Below are 22347 nucleotides of genomic sequence, written 5' to 3'. Positions count from 1 at the left end.
TAAGGGAAGAAAGAGCAGACAATAGTAGCCTTTCTAGATCAGGGAATTTTAATATTTAGCTGGTGCTACTATTCATTTGAAAGATTACATAAGGAGTTGGAAGCTGCCGCCACTGCGACAAGAGATTTGCATAATTTTATATTTTAATAAATAAGAACATCAATAAAATATTAATATTGTTTAGCTTCATTTCCTTACATAAATCAAACACTATAGTGAGTTTTTTTCCTTGTTATTGGGAAAACGTTCCAAAACACCGGAAAGAAAAACTAGCGAGACGTTTATTTTCCCTTCATATGAACACAAAGGAATTGATTTCATTTTTGAACCAAACAAGGCTTTAGTGTTTGTTACACCATATTTATTGAATGAACTATTGAATTTTTTTTTTTTAATAGAACGAAGCTAGCAAGGTTTAACGTATTGATTCACAATTTTTAATCACACAAAGTCACAAACTATGAAATCTCTATCTTGAATTGCAATTTGAATGTATCTATATGCACTCACTTTGAGGTACCATAGCTTTTTGGCCAAAATAATATTTGAGGAACTATACAGAGCATTTCTTGCCTATTGAATAAGGAAGGTGTCATGTTGTACATACTGCATATTGTACCGCTTCATAGTGATAAAAAATTGACTCTTATAAACATTAAAGCTTCTTTTTTCCTTTAAATACTTTTTTATTATTGTTTTAAAGGATATGGATCTTCCGGCTCCTGAAAATCCAAATGTCCAATAACTAGGCCAGGACAAACATGTATTCGTCCCAGATACACTGATATCTCTAGTGAATTATATGGATGCTCAGCACGATCTAAATCTGCATTGTGTGGCGCACACTCGAGCACAGACCCTATGTGGCCCCAGGTAAAACCAAAGAAATTATTAATTATCAAGAATTAAATCAATATCATCATCAACAATTACACTTGTTGAAAGGATAAATAACAGGTCTGCAAAATGAAATCGACCAAATTAATGGATAGGTGAATGCATTGAACCTAAGTATACAAGAGTCTATTGATGCCAAAGATAACAGGAACGAGCTACTTGAACAAGATACTAATCTTGCAAATCAACTTCAACAACAGTTGATGGATGTAGACGTCATCACTATTGGATCATATACGCAAATGGAATACATTGTGAACAACATGTTACCTTTCCCCAACTAAAAGCGAATTGCTATGTTTTCGTTTGTAACTGTTCTCGAAAAACACTGTATACAGAATCTAATAATAGAAAACGGGGTGGAGTTTATGCCCTAATCATTCCTCTGGCATAATTATATGTGTTTAACCCAAATGCTATCCCAAACATCTCTTAGAAATGGTGTATGAAATTATCTAATTTTTGTGTAGTTCGAATGAGTTACTACTACGAATAATGTCTGAGTTTATACCCTAATCGTTCTTATTTTTACTTGTTTTTAAAGTCTTTTGAATGATATTATTTAAGAAAACTTAGCAAGTTTGAGCTTATTGTTTGTATTTTTCAGTTCATAAATCTTATTATAGTCATTAGCTTTATAGCTTCCATTTTTTTCGAAACTTGAAGACTTTTAAGTTCATAAATCTTATTGTCATGAGAAGCCAATATGTTTCTTAGTTTATCCGTTTAGTATTTTTAGAAGTTGAAGAGTGTTCGAAAATTCGTATCATATTGGTGGTGCTTATGCTGTCCTTTAGTGTTTTGTTCCCAAACCCAAACAAAGATCCATATTTTTTGTTTGGTAAGCTAGTTCTAATGTCACAAAGACACATTTACACAACTACAATTAGGGGTGGGCACAACCGATTTGGAAACGGTTTTCTGACCGAACCGGCCCGAAAATATCAGTTCGGTTACCGAACCGAAAAGAAGAAGGAAAGAAAGTGTTGGAGCAGAGCCGAAACCGAATGAATACGGTTCGGAAACGGTTGTTGGATGTTTACCGACCACTTTTGCACCGAACCGACCAAATTTACTATATACTAAAGGACACTTACTGTTCATTTAACAGTATTTTGGCTCGAAGTGGAGTGACGCTTTTGCCCTCGCTTGAAATTTTTTTGCAGCCTCTGCCACCGACCAGGATATATCGCGTCATTCCCGTTGATTTCCTCTTTCTTCTACAGTTGTGTACTCCATCTTTATCAAATCAAGAACGATCGAGAGATAGAGAGAGAGAGATAAAGAAATTGGGTGCGTTTCTTTGCTTTGCACGAAGAGATAGAGAGGGAGATCGGGGGAAAATCCCTAAAGCACAGAGTCATCGCCGAGTCAATCAAATTGAATCCGATAATTTCAGGCTAGGGTTCCAAAGTTTGAACCTTTAATCTGGTAATTCTCTCACCTAATTCTCAGGTCTGATTGCATCCGAATCTGAATACTGTCTCCTTTCGAGTTCTTCTGGGCTTGCTTATTCTGGATTTTGTTTAAAGTTGTGGTCTTTGGATGGAAATTGGAGGTTTCGAATTTCTGGAATATTGTCTCGATTCGATTCTTCTGGGCTCGGTTATTGTGAGTTTTGGTTATGGATTGCTAGATTTTTTGGTTATTCATCGTCATTTTGGCCTCTATATTGATTTCCGCTTCACTGGTTTTCTTTGCTGATATGGTTTTGATGCAAAAAATCGATGCCTTTTGTCTTTGTTTTCTGTTGTTGCTATAAGATAGGCATATAGAGTTTGTTATTTAATATGTTTGAATGGCTTTCCCTCTTTTTCCTTTATCAACGATATTGGGGTTGATTGATTTGTATAGTAGGTACAGAAATTACTTGCTGTTCTCTCAATCCCTTTGAGAACGAGAGGATCACATTCCGTAACATTACATCTTCTGATACTGTTCCTGTTGAGATAAAAGTCTGTATCACTAAAACTGATTTGGGAGAGGAGAGAATCATATAGACTTATTAAGAAGATAGACAAAATAATTTGCATCTTTGCTCGCAGTTCTAAAAATGATTAGGATATCTTTTCAATTTACTTAACAGATTGGTTTCCAGTTAAAATATAATTAATTTCTTTTTACTCATCGAATGCACACTATAGTATCATGCTCTATTCTTAGACTAATTTAGTCCATGGCTTCTTAGGCTAACTGTTTTCAGTTTCAAATTGCATCTTGATGATTATGCTAGAAATTAAAATTAAGTAGTTGCTTGGTAACGTTATGTGATCAATTTCAATTAAGAATAGATAAGGAATATAAGAACTTAGAGACCAAAGATGCAGACAAGGATAAAAAGATGTACATAGACTCATCTCTGTTCCATATCTCACATATTTTCAAGATGCGTAAACTGTTAAGTTTGATAGAGCAATGCAATGAATAAGAATTTTTATGTCATTATCATTCATTTCTATTATGTAAACCGAACCTCAGTGTATCAGATTGCTTGGTAACATGATCAATTTCAAATAAGAATTTGCTATTGTGACAATTTTTTTTCCTTTTTGTTTTTGCTTTGGTTTACAGAAATATTGCATTGAGATTACTTTTTGTAGTTATATGATTAGTTTGATAATTTTGTTGCAATTTTGTTCGCTTTTTACAGATTTTATGCAAAAAAGTGTACGTATCATTGCAGTGTCGTGGTTCCTTGGTCTGCTATTTAGCATTGTCTCCATCTTTTATTCTTATTCAGGTGTAAACCTTGAATTTTTGTTGGGTCAGCCACTGGTTTCATTTGCTTTCATTGTATTGTGTTGTTTTTCTACATTGAGTTTATAGCATCTGCAACGATGGTAAATGTTGTTATAAAGTTTTAATTGTTCCTATTTTATTTTACAGATTTTGGGAACAGTGTGCTGTCGGACAGTTTAATTGTTTGCAATTCAGGTATATATTTGACTTAATGTCTTTTATGCACACAAAAGACATTTATTGATCCTAATATTTGAACAGTTAATTACCTGAGTGTTATTTTTCTACTCATTGATGTTTCAATAGTGTTTGGTAAAAGAATTGATATGAACTGCAGTATTGATTTGTCGGTTTCTTTAGATGAGTAAAAGTATTGTGTAGTTTTGTTTCATGGTTAATGTTTTTTATATGTGTTGTTAACAAATTGTTAATATTTGACTTAATGTCTTTTATGTACACAAAAGACATTTATTGATCCTAATATTTGAACAGTTAATTACCTGAGTGTTATTTTTCTACTCCTTGATGTTTCAATAGTGTTTAGTAAAAGAATCGATATGAACTGCAGTATTGATTTGTCGGTTTCTTTCGATGAGTAAAAGTATTGTGTAGTTTTGTTTCATGGTTAATGTTTTTTATATGTGTTGTTAACAAATTGTTAATGTTTGCATTTCTTTTGTGTTTTAATTAAATTTGCAGATTTTAGTCTTTTGTGATGTGATTATCGTTGTGATGTGTGTTCCCCTTTTTTTTTTTTAGTTCAAACATCGTCGCGATGACCCATTGTGATGTTTGGATTTTATTGTTACATTTCTGTAGCCAGTTTCTTACTTTCTGTTTTACATTTGCTTAAACTTGCTGGTAGTTTACATTGCGGACCTCCGCTTTCTGGTATGTAGATCAATGGACAGAAGCATTGATTCTTTTGTTACCTCTGCATAAATCATTCTGATTTTAATTTATCTGATGGAATATATTTGTCTGCACTATTTGGATCACTAAATGGTTTTTGATTTGGCTAATTTTTTTAAGTAGTGATCCTTGCAATGAACCTAAGGAATAAACTATTTTCGAGAATGGAATCAACTACGTGGTTACTGGAAAGAGGGAGGTTTGCAAATCGCCCTCTTAGAATCGGGTTTTATCTATGTATATGAGAGACCAACTAACTTCCATTCAATTTCAAGTCGGCTTGGTTTGAACTGCGTTTATACTCATGGCTTCAAGATAACTTATACTTTCCTTATCAATTGCAATTTATAAAAAGAGGCCACTTTTAGTTCTTCGAATTGATATATACCTCATCTAGCTTTTGGGACCACCAGACTTTCTCACCAAGTTATACTATAATCTAAAGCCGAATCCCTTGACTGTTCATTCAACTGTTCCTAAGGGTGTGAAATGACGGTATTGCCCTCGATTTTCTCTGAATTACCATGCTGCCATTTCCCCACAATATATAAGCAAAATCCCTAATTCTTTGTGTCTTCGGGAAGACCATCAAGATTGACATTCACTGTTTCGCAGCATCAATCTGGATTTATTGCAGAAGAGGTGGGTGTAGAGAGAGAGAGAGAGAGAGAGGTATCTGCGTCTGCAATAGTTGCAGGTCTGGAATTTTTTATTTTTATTTTTATTTTTTATCTCTCATCGCTGTTGTTGGGTTCTGAATGGTGATGGGCGTTTATCAATCTTGCTTTTTTTGAATTCAATTTTCAGATCAGTGTTCTAATTCTTCAATTTTCTGCTTTATCTTCTTATTCGGTGTTCGAATGATTGGTTGTTAATTATTGATTGTCTGTTTTTCCGGTTGCAGAAAGTGGAAGGAGGTTTTCTAAGTTTGGGATTTTAGTGATTGATTGGGAGAGGTTGAAGGTAATATCGATCTTACTCGAACAAGTGTGTCGGTCAAGCTGTTGGGTGCGAAGGTAGTTGATAGAAGGTAATTTAGAAAAAAGAAGAAGAGGAATTCTGTCTTTTGCTTTTGTCTAATATCGGTGCTGCAACTAAATTTGGATTGTCTGATATCGCTTGAGGGATCAGATTGGCTAGATTCCATACTCCTGGAATGAAGTTTTAGGCTTTGATTTTGTTTCTTAGTATTAACGTTTCGTTCAACCTTTAAACCAAGAGAAAATTAATATAGACAGAGAAGAAATTTGGTCGTCTAGAAGCTTTGTTTTGTTGTCTGTGTGTTATTTAATTGATGGTCTAGGTGCGTTTTGTGAAACATACATATGTTTTGGTTACAATTGGAATTTTGTCATTTGTTTTTGTTGGGTTTTTTATTTTTTATTTTTATTATTTATTAACTTGGATCTATTTAGGGTGCTGATTAGATAGTTTACTAAACAATCAGTGGGCAAACATATACTCAATAATATATGAAACTCTGCCAATGAATTAGATCAGTGCTAAACCCCCATTGTAGAAAAGAAGGGATGCCGGACAAAAACAAGCCTTTCGGACTTAAACGAATTTGTCGGAGAAGGGGGGCTTTACTTACTCGACCATTAGGGAGGGGGATAAATCTTTCATGCTTTACGGTATTGCAGACTCGGATAAGCTACTATCATTTAAGACATTTAATTTAAGAATAGTTCCTTCGTAAAGCCACTCTCTTCTTCTCTGTGTTCAGAACCTTCTTCTTTATGTCATACTTTGACAGGCATTCTTTCCTGATACCAGCTTGCTTAAAATACCAGGTGTTAGCTGAATCATTCTCTTTACGATTGAAATAGCAATTTTTATAATATGCAAAATTATAATTGTATTATATTATGTAGATCAAGATTTGAGGGGAGAAAAAAAAAAATTAAACCCGCAGCATCGCGCGGGAGAATTTTCTAGTTTACTATATACTAAAGGAGAGATACTGTTCATATAACAGTGATTTGGCTCCAAGTGGTTTGACGCTTTTGCCCTCGCTTCAGATTTTTTTTCCGGCTCTACCTCGGTTCTGGATACGATATCGTCATTTTGCTCTTTCTTCTACACTCTTCTGACCATCTTTATCAATTGTTGAGAGAGAGAGAGAGAGAGCGGTTGTGTGTTTGCTTCGCACGAGGAGGTAGAGGGATAGATCGGAGGGAAAGTTTGAAACCTCAATCCTGGTTGAGAGAGAGAGAGAGAGTTAGAGAGATCGGTTGTGTTTGTTTGCTTGGGACGTATTAACTATATTTCGTTCTTGGTTTCTACAGAAAGCACAGTCGAAACAGAGAGAGAGAGAGAGAGCGAGAGAGAGTCAGAGAGGAAGGAGATCTACGTCTTGGATAGCTCTGCCGTGTACCAATTACGAAACACCCAATCTACTATCTTCGGGAAGCCTCAATCAGCCATGTATCGGAAGTGTGCAGAAGAGAAGAGGTTCGTCTGGATTTCGTAATAGCGGTCTTCTGCGACAGAGTGAGGCCGATCCGAGAGAGAGAGAGGAAGAGCAGGAGACGGGAAGAGGTAATGACTTCGCCTGAAATTTCAGTTCTTTATTGAATTTTGGAAGTTTGGTTTGCCATGAATGGTGAACGGTTTGTGGGTTTTGAAGTACGATTCGAGTTGTCTGATTCGAAATTGAAAAACCCAATCAAAAATTCAATTGGTGGGTATTTGAAATTTGGATTGCGAATGCTCTGTTTATTTGTTCAGATTCATGGCTGCTAATTATTAGCTGTTAGAGATGAATTTTAGCCCTGCATAAAGGCTTGATAGAGGTTGGCTTTATGTTTGATGAGAGCTCATAAAACCTTTTAGTACGTCACTGATCAAAATAATGGTTTGTATGGAATCTTTTTCTAACTTCAGTTGAATTGATTATGATGCAGCTCAATTCAAGTTTTTATGACAGTCATCAAATGTACTACCCAGGTAAATTGACTAAATTCAGTACTCTCCCTTAGGTTGTTCATGTTCGTGTCATTTGTTTCGAAATTGAAAAACCCGGTCAAAAATTCATCTTGGTGCATTTATTTTAATTCAATCCATGAAAGTTCAGTGCATACATTTATAAAAGTTCAAACAAATGTAGAAGTGCCCATTTGAGTTCTTTGTCTGATCGAAAGTAAAACTTGGTGTGTTTAGATCAATTTGCATTTGAGTATTCAGCAGTTATCATATTGTTGGTTCCTATGCTTAATCATTCTGCATTTTTATGTTACATGGCAATTGATTGCCTTAAGTAACAAAGCAAAGAAGTGTAAATTTACTTCCAATAATTACTGTTACAATTCTGATATCTATTTGTTCTTCCTGTTTCAGAAGTTCTATGTATGCTTATTGTATCTCCTCTGATGTGAGTTTGAATGTTGGTCATGAAGTCTTTATTTTGTTTGATTTATGGATTGCTGTACATTTATCTATGGATAGAGATTTCGAATGCAACAGTTACTCAAGGAATACTTTGAGTTACTGGAATTGATGTGTATTTGTCATTCAGCTTATAATGATAACTTAACTAAAATATCAACTTGGTTCAACTTTTGAAGGTTCAAGTAGGAGAATCAGTTTTTTTTTTTTTTTTTTTTCAAAACTTCATTTGCTTTTGTAGTGATCAAATGATGTAGTTGAGCTGAATAGGATCATAGTGCTACCACATTAAGGACTGTAGCTCACTCATTTTTCTCTATGTATCATAGCCTGATTTTCATTCATAAAATCCTCTCTCTCTAAATATCTGTTCTTTAAGACTTCATACTTTTTCTTTGTTAATTTTCTTTCAGTTTCCATTTGAAATTTTCATGGCTTTGGAGTCATAATGTGCAGTTATATGAATACAGACTTTACTTTTCTTATTTTGTGGGAAAAAAATTTAATATGAGACAGAAGCTTAATTGAAACAAGCCATTTGTGTTTCTTCATTGTCTTAGTTGCTGCAATCAGAACATATAAAATAATGCATTCATATTTAATCACTTATACAAGTTATGAACTCATATTTTAGTTTTTTATCATTAAATCAATTTATATGATATTTTCCCTATTTGAAAATCATCATGTCAATGAATATTAACTAATACTAAGTTGTAAATCATGATCTAACTGCTTTTGTGGTAAAAATCCCATCTATAATAACCAATTTATGTAGAACAATTAAAATAGAATAAAACCTGCAGCACATAAATCTGGTAATCATTCAATATTTACAAGTGTGACGAATTCATATTGATGTCTGGTTTGGAAATCAATCAATTCTCTTTGAATTCTATTTGACAGTTGATTTTAATTTTAATCAATTAACAAACTAGCCTGTTCAATTTGATAGACATGTTGATATTCAAAACCACCTGTTTGGTCAAAATTATAGATATATTCACATTGATCACGTTACCCTGTTTTAAAACATTAGTAAAGTCTATAGACATGTTCACATTGATTGAAGTACCCTGTTTTGAAACATTATCTCCAACATTCTTTCTATATCTATAGGCTATTCTGCAACTTTGGTAATTGCTATAAGCATGGAAATTTACTAAATTCACATTTGGTTTCGCAGCCATCAAACTCTCAGATAGAATTTTAGCTTTTTCGCTGAGCCTCGATCGACATCCATCTTCACTATTTCGTAGGATATTCGTCTTTTATACTGGTGGATTACAGGTGATGTAACAGCTCAAGTTTGATGACAGAAAAGACATGATTCATTCATTTCAGTAAAATTATAAAATATGAGTAAATTCACTTAACTATTATGTATGTTTTATGATATGAGAGCGAACAAACTATATTTTGGTTTTATATTTGGGTTTTCGATTGTTCTGTTTCTTGGTGAAATTTTGGGTTTGATCTGTTTGATCCTTGATTGTGGAAAATGAGAATAAGGGCTTGGTTTTGGTGTGCTTTGGTTTTTACTGGGTCTTTTCTTTGACTTAGTTTTGGAAATCTCAGTATTTGGTTGCGTTTTGCAGTTGTCAGTATTGTGGACTGGAGTATCTGCCTGTTTTTGCTTCCTTGATTGGATCTTGCTGTATCTAGCGTGAAGCTGATCAGGTATTAGCCTTTGTTTTTATTTTAAGTTCTTGATTGATTGCTCTGTACTTTTGGTTGTTTTGAGTTCAGAACATTGGTATTTGGTAGCAAAAAGAAATTTGTCTTTATATTTATTTTTAAATTAGTGTGGTGGCTTTTAACGTTATGTCACTGATCAAGTTCTATAAGATGATATAATCAATTACAGTTTTAACTAAGATTTGAGAAATTGAAATATTGAGGTTTTATGTTTTTTATGGTTTTGTTGTCAATGGTTTGAAGTTATGGTTTGAGGTTTACAATAGTGGTATGTATTTCTGAGAAGAAAATTTTGGCAAGAGTTCAGCAAGAGAAAGTCATTTGATGTTTCCATTTTAGTTTCTTAACAAATAGGAAACCAATATTTTGATATTTTGTACTTTTGCTTTTTGAAACATGGTTAAAGAATGCAATGGTGTAGTATATTGGAAGGTGAATTTCGTGTGTTGGGGATATATCAAAATAGTATCAAAAGTGATACATCATAAAATAATTTGATTGTGACGAAGATTGAGACTGCACCTATTTGTCACCTATTTTCAAAGGTGTTATCCTGTTTTGAAACATTGTATAGCTTTTTTTTTTTTTACCTGGTAAGTTGGAGATAGTTCTCTGTTTTTGCCCTTTGGTTTTGTCTCAATCACAGTTTGCCATTGTTTGATAGTGTTGTTGTGCGATGGGTGTTTTTGTTATTTTGGTTTCCTCCCCCTTTTTTTGTTCCCTGGTTAGAATTTTAAGTTGGTCTTTACTCTGTCATTATAAGCTGCACCTCAAGTTTCTTTAACTTTTCCCTTTTCATTTTCTTTGGGTTCTTCTTCATCAATTTTGTTTACTTCTGTAATGAGATCAGAATTAATTTATCCTTTTTTGCAGCTCTGATGCTGTTACTAGATTTACTGCCCTTGATCTTCCATCTATTTCGTCTTTGACATATACCTGCACCCTTTTATGTTAATTCCTTTCTCTATTCATTATCAGGTAATTCAAACTTAGGAACTGTCCATGGGGTAAAGCTTTGAAGTTCGAACTCGATATAATCTTAGGAAAAAACTCGATATAAAGTGTTGAAACACTTAGAAAATCCTGTACTGGCTTACAATTTCTATTACATCATTTGATGCTGCAATAAACTAGAATAGAATTCTCAACATGAAAATTTTTGGATCACTTTATTTTACATATTCCTTGCTTCATTTAAAGATCTTATTCATTTTTGTTAATCAAACCATACTCACTTACAAAATCTGCAACTAAGTAATCATCGCGTAACAATTCTGCCCCGCAGCAACGCGCGGGAAACATTTCTAGTTTTACATATACTAAAGCTCCTACACTGTTCAACTAACAGTGATTTGGCTCCAAGTGATTTGACTCTTTTGTCCTCGCTTCAGATTTTTTTTCCGGCTCTACCTTATCTGGATATATCCTATCTTCGCGTCGTTTCTTTCTTCTACAATCTTCTGACCATCTTTATCAATTGTTGAGAGACAGAGATCGGTTGTGTGTGTTTGCTTCGCACGAGGAGGTAGAGAGATAGATCGGAGGGTAAGTTTGAATCCTCAATCCGGGTTGAGAGATAAAGAGAGTTAGAGAGATCGGTTGTATTTGTTTGCTTCGGACGAGGAGGTAGAGAGATAGATCGGAGGAAAAGTTTGAATCTTCAATCCGGTAATTGCCTCGCCTAATTCTCAGGGCTGGTTGCACTTGGATGTGAATATTGTGGGTTTTGTTTAACTTGGGGCCTCCGATTTGTGAAATTTTCATTGCTTTGTTGTTTGTTTGTTTGATTTGGTGTTTTTGCTCCATTGTTCTTGGTTTCTGTGATAATAGTGTTTGTTTGTTTATTCTAAATAGGAGTCTGGGTTTTGGGTCTCTTGCCTTTGTTTTTGTTCTGATCGAGTTTCCAACCTTGGAATTGATTGTAGGCTATGTAGAAATCTGATGGTAAGAACCCTCTTCTTATTGTTTCTTCTTTTCATGATCAGAGTAATCAGCAAAAGAAGAAGCGGTTTCATTTTCAGCAAAAGCAAAATAAGAAAAGCGGTTCACTTGATTTGATGGCTTCAATTGCATGATGACTGTTTTCATTTTTCTTTTTATTATGAACAGACATAATGTTTCACATTTTAACCTTCTACTTAAATGCATTATTCACGGGTGAAGCTATTTGGTTGGCATTGATTGCTATTGATCTTTCTTCTGTTAACTGAAGCTTATCTGATTCAATTCTTAATGTATGCGATTTGGTTTCCTTCTGCAGCCTGGGTTTTAACTTTTCAACAGTTCCAAGATCCAAATTTTTTGTTTTCAATCTTTCATCTTTGTTATGATTTAGTAAATTGTCATTCTTTTCCATTACTAAAAGATTTTCTTCTGCTGATAAGTGATAAGATTGTGAGTTTGTGATGATGTGAGAGGTTTATTACCAACTGATGTATGAATATGGCCGAAGAACATATTAGATTAGTACTTATTTATCCATTGTTTTCTTAGTACTTATTTATCCATTGTTTTCTTCTGCAGCATTGATTGTAATTAGTAATTATTATATTATCTAAAGAAATTAATTCATATGGTGGTTTCAAATATAAAATGCAAGAAGTTGTTCTCACTTGGTTTCCATAATGAGAAGTTGTGCTTCAGTGTTGTTGTCTTATTTATGTTTTATGATTTCTTGATATCTAAGCTACAAAGTTATTAAAACCAAAGTTCACAAATCAATAGAGATGGGTCCTGTTATACTTCTTTATGTATGTAGAATGCAGCTTCCTTCTGAAGCTTAAATTGTTTTTCTGATATTTCCATTTGCTTTATTGTGCAGACCACAATAAAGTTCCTTGGTTTGCTGAGTTCTCCTTTGGTTTGATCAAAGGCTGTGGTTTTGGTGGATTTCGACAGAGTGAGGATTGCAGGTTTGGAAGTTTTTTTTAGCTTTATTATTATTATTATTATTATTATTATTATTATTATTTTTAATTTTATTTTTTTTTATAATTTTTTTTTGAAGTAGTTGAGTTTTCACGTTGTTGTTTGTTTAGAATTCATGGATATATGGGTTTTTTGGTTTAGGGGTTGTGATTGTGTTTCGGATTGGGATTTCGGAATTGATTGAAAAGGTTTGAAGTTATGTTTGTGATGTTTATGTGTATCGAACTGATGTACGGTTTGACGCTATGTTTGTAAAGATTATTGTTGTTTGGGTAATTAAAACATATGCCTTTATGATCACAACGATAGCTGACTAAACAATGAATACAAATTTTCTATCCATTAAGAAGATTATTTGCAATAATTAGTGATTGGTTTGCATATCTCTTACAACCAACACTATAGAGTTTTCTATCCTATACTCTTGAAATTATCAGTTACATTCAATCCCATACTTTTATTATTTGTTGTTCTTAATATTTAAATAATATTAATTTTTATCTGTTGCAGGCTTTGTTTGTGCTACAGTTTCAACTCTGGGCAATTGATTGCAATACCTTCAAGGTATCGTTTTTATCTTTCATAATTTAAAATCTTTCATTAATTTATATATTCATTCAACTGTGGGATGAATGATAGGATGCTGCTGCTGATTTGGTCTCCTGATCATTCTTTTGTTCTGTATAAGTTTAGTTAATTAAACTATGATTGACTGAATTAATGGAAAAACAATTTTATCTTTGGACTTCAGCACTGAACCTGCAGGATCACATTTTTGTTAGGATTAAAATCCTGTTTATTAAGTTTAATTATCTGAGCTGTGGCATACCATGTATTTTTGATTGTTTCCCTCTTTTTGAGCATTTCTGTTTTGGATCAGTCTGTGTCATATTTGTGGAATTAAGTTTTGCTTGGACCTTTAAATTGTTAATCGATTTCTATATAGATTGAGGTAAGTTGGGTATTACTATCTTCTTCATTGACGAAGAAAGAATGGTTTAGGGAGAAGAAAGAATGGTTTAGGGAAAAGAAAGAATGGGTATTTTCGGAGAGTTATAGAAATTTTTTGAACTAAAGCCAGTCAATTGCAGTGGGTATTGAGTAGTTTCTTTTTGTGGTAATATTTTAGTTTTGTACAGATTCAAGTTTGGAAGAAGATAATAAAGTGTTTTTAGTTTTATTTATTTTCTGTTCAGTTTAAAAATAATAGAGTGGCTATGGGTGTTAGTATATCTGGAGAAGATTATGGTGTTAGTATGGTTTTTTTTTTATTTATATTTCTTCTGCTTTTCGATGACAAGTACTAATACATTTTGCCAAGGGGTGTTTCTTTCTTTGGTGAATGCATTGTCTTATCTGATTCAATTCTTAATGTTCTGGGTTTTGGGTTTCTTGCCTTTGCTTTTGTTCTGATGCATTGGCTTAGACATTTTAGCATTGTTCATAATAAAAAGAAAAATGGTGAAAATTGAGAAAATTGTTTAATTGTATTTAAAATGGTGAAAATTGTTTTATTGTTATCATTCACATCCTGCAGCAAAGCGCGGCACTGTTGCTAGTTCAAATATATTCATATAATGAATATATTTATCAATACGTGTCCAACGTTGATAGGGTTAGATTTTCTAATGGTTTAGATGAATAACACGACAGCCCTAGGTCTATCACTTTCTCATTTTCCCTACCCTTATCCCCTCTCTCAAACTCGGCTGCACTCTCTCTGTATCTCAGTCTCAGAGACTCAGACTCTCACTCTCTCAGTGTCTCACTACACTCTCTCTGTCTCTCAGTCTCTCTCAACTCTCTGTCAAGTGTCAACTCGCAGCAGCAACAACAGTTTCTTCACTCTCTTCGACTCTTCCTCAAGCTGTGATTATGTGAAGCTCGGTGAGACGGTGACTCAAGCTCGGAGAAATTTTGGGATCGATTTCTGGGTTCGAATTTCTTGAATCTCTTTCTCTTGTTAAGTTGTTGGGTTCGATTCACTTTCTCATTCTTGTTTTGGAATTTGGGCTGTGGTGTTTATGGGTTCGATTAAGTTGTTTAATACACAAGTACTTTTAAGCTTTGGGTTCGATTAAATTGTTTCTGGGTTCGATTAAGTTGTTTCTGGGTTCGAAAGAGAAACTGATCTTGATTTCATATGTTTCTTGTGGTGTTTCTGGGTTCGATTCAGTTTCTCAAGATTTTTCATTCTTGTTTTGAAACTGATCTTGAAATAATGATATTTGGGCTATATTTTGGATGGGAATTAAATTACATCGATTTTGGTCTAATTTTTTGCTTGCAGGTTAGAGCTGCTGAGCTTCGGCAAATACTAGTAGAACTTAGACCGGTATTGTGAAAATTAGAATAAACTTTTCTACTCCCGGCTTCTTCTTTGTTCGTTGAGTTGGATTTCTTATATTACTTCTTTTGTTAATTTTACAGGCGTATATCAAAATCGCTCAGGCTATTTCGTCTCGACCTGTAAGTTGACTCTTTTCTATGAGCCAAGTACTCTCTTTATAGTTGTTGAAGCATGCTGTTTCTTTTGAAGAACCAATCCTACATTTTTGCAATGCATTTCTTAGTAAATGTTATGTTAAACTCATTAGGAATTCTTAATGATAAGTCAGGCTTTGTTTTTTTTATTTTTTCCTTCTTCTCTAATAGACTAATACTAAGAAGTAGATTGGATATTGATGAAGCCTTGGAGATGGTTTCTCTCAATTGTTGCTGGTTTGCAAAGTAGTGAGTCATATATATGTGTGTAGATATATTTACAAGATATATTTAGGGACTTTAAACCAAGAGCCAAAATAAAATTCACAAAACAACAAGGGCCTCAAAACAATTTTACAATTTCAAAAAACGCATTTACTTCTCAGCGTAGCAGTGTGAGAGTGATTTAGGGTTTAACGAGGGCTTTTTGCCAGAAAGAAAATTTCAGTCGATCCTCGCCGGAGTTAGATTCAGAATGCAGAGGTCGATTGCGAGTCTGGGTGGGTCCCTTGTCAAAAGCCGAGGGTTTAGCATGAGCTCGTCGCCGGAGAAAATCGTCGCGTCCGTACTGTTCGAGAGGCTCCCGGTTGTTATTCCCAAAATCGACCCCATCGTCTATGCATTTCAGGAGTTCTCGTAAGTTCTTATGTTTAATCTCAGAAATTGAATTCAGATGCGATTTGATGATTGTGTTTTGCTCCGGAATTTGATTAATGAAAGAAAAAAGTGAAATTTTGATTGTTTTGGAAGAGAAGTGAAAGAAAAGTTTGAAAATTTGATTGGTTTATATGGTAGAAGAGTGTATGGAGTAGCTGATTTGAGATGGGCTAAGCTCAGTTTTACAGTTTCAGAAGATTGAAGAATGCCAATTCAGTGTTTTGCTTTAATAAGTGTGTACTATGGTGATACCTGAATTGGTAGAATTTTGATTCAATTTCTGTGAGTGATGTGCTTTTTTTGTTTAGTGGAGCTCATGTTACTTTGTTGTTTTGGCCTTTGGGATTGTAGGTTTCGGTGGCGACAGCAATATCGACGCAGATATCCAGATGAACTTTTAGACAAGTCTAATGCTAGGTGAGGTTTAGAGGCTGATTACTTTATTGGATTTGTTACTTGATCACAACTGCATTGCATATGAATGATGGCCCTCCTTCTATTTCTAATTTATCAAGCACATTTGTGGCTTTTGCCTTCTGTTCTAATTGCTGAATCGTAAAGGTGCATTTCCCAGTAAAAAATATTCTCGGGCGTATTTGCCATTTTAACTAAATTTCATACTGTCGTGCATGATGATCAGGAAATTTTTGATTCCCGATATGTTCATATTGTGTCCAGTATTAGATTAGTCTATTTTCTGGTTTCAGTGGCTGCCACACCTTAAAGGTAGTTGAAGTTGATGTTTATTTGTAAAATCTAATTGATAAAGCTCATATGCAATTGTTCCACTTATTGCATTAACCTTACATGATTCACGCACAAAAATGGTGCAAATAAAATGTACAACTCTAGTCTGACACTTTGTTTTGGTGAACAGGGGAAAAGGAGACTACCAAATTGATTATGTACCAGCTCCACGGATCACTGAAGCTGACAAACAAAATGATAGAAAGTATGGAGTATAATTTTGGTCTATCTATAAGAATCTATTTTTCCATCTCAACTTTTCACTTTATTTGAAGTAAAAGAGCTACTAAATATTGCCTATGAATTTCTTAAAAAACCTATTCTACAGTCGTCTTGGATTTAAGGTGGATAAATGTTTTGCACTGGTAATGGTTGGATATTGAGTGATTACTATTGATAATTTGTTTTAGTGGTTACTTCTTAGTTGGCTGTTCTTTATGGGTTAAATGTAATGTGAGTTAAGTTTTATTGCAATTGTAGTGTTTCAGAGGTCTGTATGTAATATCATATTAGTAGATCATGTGTGTCTGTGCCTTGGAGTTATGATATGGTTAAAAAACTATTGTAGTGGGTGAAACTTAATTGCTGAGAGAAAAATTAGAAAGAATTGATAACTCATTAGATCTTTTATACATAAAACTTATGTGAATGATTTTGATGTCAGAACACAAAAACAAAAAGTTCCTAGTATTGAAGTTAGTTGTCTTGTTCTTTAGGTCATTGCAGAGAGCACTTGACAGAAGACTTTATCTTCTTATCTATGGTAACACACATGGATCTCCTAATGGAAAGCTAGTCTGGCATTTTCCAGAAAAAGTGTACGAGTCTGAGGAGACATTGCGGAAGGTGATGGCTGTTACATGATATATATTATTTTTCCTGTTCTTCCATATAAATCACATTTGTGTTTGCTAAATAAATACCATTTTTCTTCAGTGTGCAGAATCTGCATTACTGTCTGTCCTAGGTGATCTGTCCCACACATATTTTGTTGGAAATGCTCCTATGGGACATATTGCAATGGAGTCATCAGCGAATGTGACCGACTCTCCATCTTTCAAGGTTGGCTTTTGGCAACATTTTCTGTTTTACACTGGCTTGTGCTGATAGTGATAATAATTTTATATGTGTACTGACAATTACATCTTTTTCTTCCCTTTCTTTCAGCAATTCTTTTTCAAGTCTCAAGTGATTGCAACAAACAAGTTAAAAATTGGGAAGTGTGAGGATTTTGTTTGGGTGACCAAGGATGAATTGATGGAATATTTTCCTGAGAAAGCTGAGTTCCTCAGCAAGATGATCATTAGCTGATCTGCCATATGTAATCTCTTTTTGCATAAAATCTTTGCAATTCAGACTAGGAATTTATATCGACTGTTGATTAAAGAGTGAAACCTGACATAGTGAATCTTAGGCTGTAGAATGCTGCAATTAAAGTTTGTTGTGGGGCTTGCTGTTTACTGGCTGAAGCCTGGCTCAGTACTGGAATTTTTGGATAGTTGTTGCATCAATGCTGCCCCTTCTGGATTTTTCATGTATTTTCCCTCCCTTTTTTTCCCCTGGTAATAAATCTACTTACTGCAATGGTACTGTTGATCTTTGATTGTACATTATGTTCGCAAAGTCCCTCTCCTGAAGCTCCATTTTTTGAATGTGCTTGGTTTGTTTGTTTTTTTTTTTTTTTTTACATCTTCAGGAATAAGAATACCAGTGTCATTTGTCATGTTAAGGTAGAAATCAATCAGGAACCAGGCGCTCATTCCCTAAACCCAGGCTACTAGAAATAGGAGCTGATAGTTTTGCTTATTCTCTTTAACATCCCACTTGCTATTGTAGACAAGTATGCATACAAGTATAGAACCCACGCAAACATATAAACAATAACAAAGATCTTCTGTGCCAAGGTCTCCGGCTCTGGCATAAAATCATTTCTTTTTCTGCAGTGTCCGACTTTTAGTTTTGATTTTCTTCAGAGTCTGACTTTTAGTTTTTATATGATGTTTCTTTATGTGATCTTCAGAGTCTGACTTTTAGTTTTGTCTAGGTCTATGTACCCTGCATACACAATTGGTTCTGCTATGTAATCTTCTTCTAGGTGGTTACGATAGCTCTCATCAAAGGTAGACGCCTCCACCGCACGTACTCCCCACTTACCGCACATCCAACAGTGAGCCGCTATAGGCTGCAATAACTCATAACCACACAAGTCACATATTACTAGATAGTCAGGGCCAACAGTTGCACCAGGTGGAACACACTCCAAGTACGGGCAACTAATAATGTGTTGGTGATCATCACCACAAATCTGCCATCCTTCTTTTTTGATGACTCTGGCGGCAGCCTTTAGATCTTCTTCAGAGTACTTCTCCTTCTCCTTGCCCACTGCTGGTCTCACTGTGATTCCAGAAGCATCCATATCTAGGGTTATTTTGGTGCTGGGGTGAATGAGATCAAGTGGTCACGGATGTACAATCTTCTTCTAGTCTATCTTGAAGGTAGGTATTTATAGACAAAACATAATCCTATCCTATTAGGAATAGAAATCTTAATCAAACTAGTATAACACGTCTTAAACTAAGAAACATGTATATTGCAATTTACCTGTCACGCCCTTGATTTTTAACAAAATAAAAATCGATATATATATAATCCCATAATTATACATGCGTGAACGTTCAGTCATCAATACAAATACCTGGAACATCTTTCCCTTAAAACAAGTATATACTGATGCCCTGAAACAATCCAAATTAATATACACTCGCCCACAGAGTTATATATTACACAAGTTTACGAATTAAGTTGTCATCACAAAATAAAACGCAAATGCTCCTCAGAGCTTACTACATAGCGGAAGTCATACACTGGCAAAGCCAACAAAATTTGCTTCCTACCCGTTCTGCTGCCAACAAGCTACCTCAGCTTCAGCCACGATTTTCCTGACCTGCAGGATTAACCCCTACACCGTTTGAATGGTGCACCGGGGTTGCCAAACAACAAACCCGGTAAGCTTCTGCAAGCCCGTATGAGTAACTCATGAACATCAATCAACAACTCACATCAATCTACTTAAGGAACTCATGCAACCATGATTCCTTCTAACATTCCATATCCTTTCCACAGAAAGGACAACATGAGTCACCGCCGTGACAATGTTCTATTTGCTAACTTAACCATCAAGTAGCAATTTATGTCTCATCTAGACAATTAAAGAAGAATACCATCGGAACTCTCCTTTAAACTACATACCTATGAGTCTCCAACAACCTCGACCGTCACACCCATAAGCTATCATGACAGACAGACTAGAGCTCTATTGAAATCGTAATCACTCGTCCTACCAAGGACGTGATTACCAATTTCCTGCCTTGGTCACCATCTGCGACCTGTCACCATCTGTGACATATGATTTCAGACCCCGTCTGATCATGAAATCAAACATCAAGGTCGCCATCTGCAACCTGTCACCATCTGTGACCTATGAACTTCAGACCCCGTCCGGTCTCAAAGTCGAACGTTAAGTAAGTCACACCTGACCTAAAACGTTACTAACATCTAATCTCGGCTTTCCTTATCCCTGCTCACCATCTGTGACTCTTGGTACAAAGACCAATACATTTAAATGAGTCACGCTTGACTCAAAAATGTAACATCAAACATCAATACATTTCAACAATAGAAAACATCTTTTTCCACAATATTGTTTCCATGAAAAGTCATATTCAACAATAATATAAGCATCATCATGCATATTATTCATCAAATACCATCCACAAGAATATATATATTTCACGTAAATATATATATATGTAGTCATTCGCTCAGGAATGCCTACTAATACCAACTATAGTTTGCAGTTAAATAATTAACGCCAAAACAATAATGGTACTTCTGTTCATAAAGATCCTTGTGAGATTTACTCACCTTGAATTCCCGCTGCGTCTTCAACCAAGAACAAAGCGGTCAATCCGCCAATTAACCGTCCAAATACTTCGTCAAGTACCTCACAAGCCGTGAACAGTAATCCAATCCGAGTTGATCGAAATTTCACGTGAATCGATCCAAACAACCACCAAGGATCGATCGGCGAGGCTGTTCTGAGCTCAACCAAGAAAACTCGGAGCCTTGCCGACGTCGGAAAAGGGATTTCCGGTCGGGTCCGATTTCCTCAATCTGGGCCGACTTGCAGCGCCGCCGTGAATGAGAGTCGTCGATAGAGACCACCACAGAGACGACCGGAGCAAGGAGGCGAATCGTTCTGAGTTGGTTTCACCGGAAGAGGTCGCCGGAGCTGTGAGTTCCGACCGGGTCGGAATGCCGGGTTCGGGTCGGGTCAGTCGAAGATTTTCGTTTCTGAAGGCGCGGACGAGAGAGAAGAGAGAGATGAAAATTATTTCCGGAAATGGAAATGAGGAAAATGAAAATAATTTATGATTTTCCTCTATTTATACTAAAACGGAAACTTCTTCCGCTAGCCATAACTTTTTCATACAAACTCCGATTCCCGCGTTCCGCATGTCCACGAACTCGTATCGACGCGCTCTACAACTTTCGTGAAGGAAGTTTCCCGAGAATCCCAACGTACAAAAAGTCAACCTTCACACGACCCCCTAAACTGTGAAATTCAAATAATTATACGGACGAAAACCATTCCACTTCACATACAATCTACGAATAAAGCACAATAACAATTATTCGTACAACTGGTCCATTATTAATTACCAAAATTAAATAACAGAAATCCAGGTCATCACATTACCTCCCTCAAGCTGAGAATGCATGAAATAGTTTTTCCTCCGTAGTACATTCTACACCCATTTTCTAGTTTTATATCTATTGTTTTTATTTTTTTAACGGAATTGTTTTTATTCCTGGAAATGGGATCCACATATCTTAACAGCTTAACTCATGCTTTATCGTTAGGGCAGATAAATGCACATGCATTATAGTACATTATGCAGCACATGCATCAATCGTAGAGACATGAATATTATGTTATTATCTTGCAGCAGTTGACAATAACTTTGATTTATGATCTCTTCCTAAATTATACTGGGGTGAATGAGATCGAGTAGTCACGACGTACAATGTTCTTCTCTCCTTTTATAGAAAAAAAAAAAAAAAAAAAAAAAAAAATAATAATAATAATAATAATAATAATAAAATAAATAAATTGAAAATCCCATAATTTTATTATGTCACGAACTTCAGAATCACTATGAGGCTTTGCCATTTGCCCATTTGCAACCATTAAAAGATTATAATGCTTGACATTGTAAATGATGGAAAGAAGTTGTCCATATATAAAGTGAACGAGTGCAAGTAATTTACATACAATTGGTGGAGCATCTACCTACCAACACAAAATCAAATGAGAAATCAGCAAGCTAGTTGTGTCAAAATCAGGCTGAGTTTGCACAAGTACTGATTCAAATCCACACGAGACCATCTCTTCTATGGCTCCTTCATAAAAACAATGATAGAGCTCAGTGGGAGCAACAGTGCATGATTAATCTTATTCATCTGCAATGCTCCAAAACAACCCGAATAGAGAGAGGATGGCCAGGATGAACAGATAGGCAATCTTGAAGGTGCGTTGTTTTTTCTCCCAGCTCAGCAGGTTGTAGATCTCAGTCACATCTGCCAAGTGCCGCCCCTTCATGTACGAATTGACGTTATAATATAGGTGCGGGAGAGCCAATGGAACCATAAATCAATGTCTCGTTATAAAAAGAATGACGCAGAAAACTCCTTGAACGATAAACTCTGGCAAAACAGTACGGTTTATCCGAGATGATGAATCATATGAGTTGATGTAATCGTCCTCGAGGTCCATTAGGCACAAAAGCTGATAACCCACAAGGCATAAGAGAGTTAAGATGAAGGAGATACTCAAAA

The 22347-nt window shown here is 35.1% G+C and overlaps 2 protein-coding genes and 1 long non-coding RNA gene across 3 annotated transcripts; all 3 read left to right on the top strand.

Annotated features, from left to right (window-relative positions):
- The first annotated feature begins 2104 nt into the window (after positions 1–2104).
- LOC133724801 (uncharacterized) lies at positions 2105–11118 on the top strand. The gene is made up of 7 exons (XR_009854032.1): positions 2105–2328; positions 3784–3831; positions 5164–5245; positions 5453–5578; positions 7455–7497; positions 9534–9615; positions 10612–11118. It is a non-coding gene; the product is annotated as an uncharacterized LOC133724801 (long non-coding RNA).
- Positions 11119–12359: 1241 nt separating this feature from the next.
- Positions 12360–17295, top strand: LOC133727131 (uncharacterized). The gene is made up of 9 exons (XM_062154758.1): positions 12360–12383; positions 12506–12545; positions 12703–12749; positions 13072–13125; positions 14352–14495; positions 14852–14896; positions 14992–15030; positions 16580–16654; positions 17166–17295. The coding sequence occupies exons 1-8, from the start codon at positions 12360–12362 to the stop codon at positions 16601–16603; spliced, it is 417 nt and encodes a 138-aa protein (XP_062010742.1). The 3' UTR covers positions 16604–16654; positions 17166–17295.
- On the top strand, positions 16802–17760 carry LOC133727122 (uncharacterized). The gene is made up of 5 exons (XM_062154749.1): positions 16802–16814; positions 16930–16939; positions 17166–17295; positions 17386–17511; positions 17617–17760. The coding sequence occupies exons 1-5, from the start codon at positions 16802–16804 to the stop codon at positions 17758–17760; spliced, it is 423 nt and encodes a 140-aa protein (XP_062010733.1).
- The last annotated feature ends 4587 nt before the right edge of the window (positions 17761–22347 follow it).

The sequence above is a fragment of the Rosa rugosa genome, chromosome 1 (genome assembly GCF_958449725.1).
Source record: "Rosa rugosa chromosome 1, drRosRugo1.1, whole genome shotgun sequence".
In the NCBI taxonomy this organism is placed as follows: Eukaryota; Viridiplantae; Streptophyta; class Magnoliopsida; order Rosales; family Rosaceae; genus Rosa; species Rosa rugosa.
Note: the sequence above shows the minus strand (reverse complement) of the source record. Positions and strands in the feature narration are given on the sequence as shown.

Excerpts from the sequence above, each read along its gene's own strand:
- LOC133727131 (XM_062154758.1), top strand. The coding sequence starts at position 12,360 with ATGGGTCCTGTTATACTTCTTTAT. Across the intron at positions 14,496-14,851 it reads ATTTTGGGATCGATTTCTGG|GTTAGAGCTGCTGAGCTTCG; the intron begins GTTCGAATTTCT and ends TTTTGCTTGCAG. Across the intron at positions 14,897-14,991 it reads TACTAGTAGAACTTAGACCG|GCGTATATCAAAATCGCTCA; the intron begins GTATTGTGAAAA and ends TTAATTTTACAG.
- LOC133727122 (XM_062154749.1), top strand. Across the intron at positions 17,296-17,385 it reads CTGAGGAGACATTGCGGAAG|TGTGCAGAATCTGCATTACT; the intron begins GTGATGGCTGTT and ends ATTTTTCTTCAG. Across the intron at positions 17,512-17,616 it reads CCGACTCTCCATCTTTCAAG|CAATTCTTTTTCAAGTCTCA; the intron begins GTTGGCTTTTGG and ends CCTTTCTTTCAG.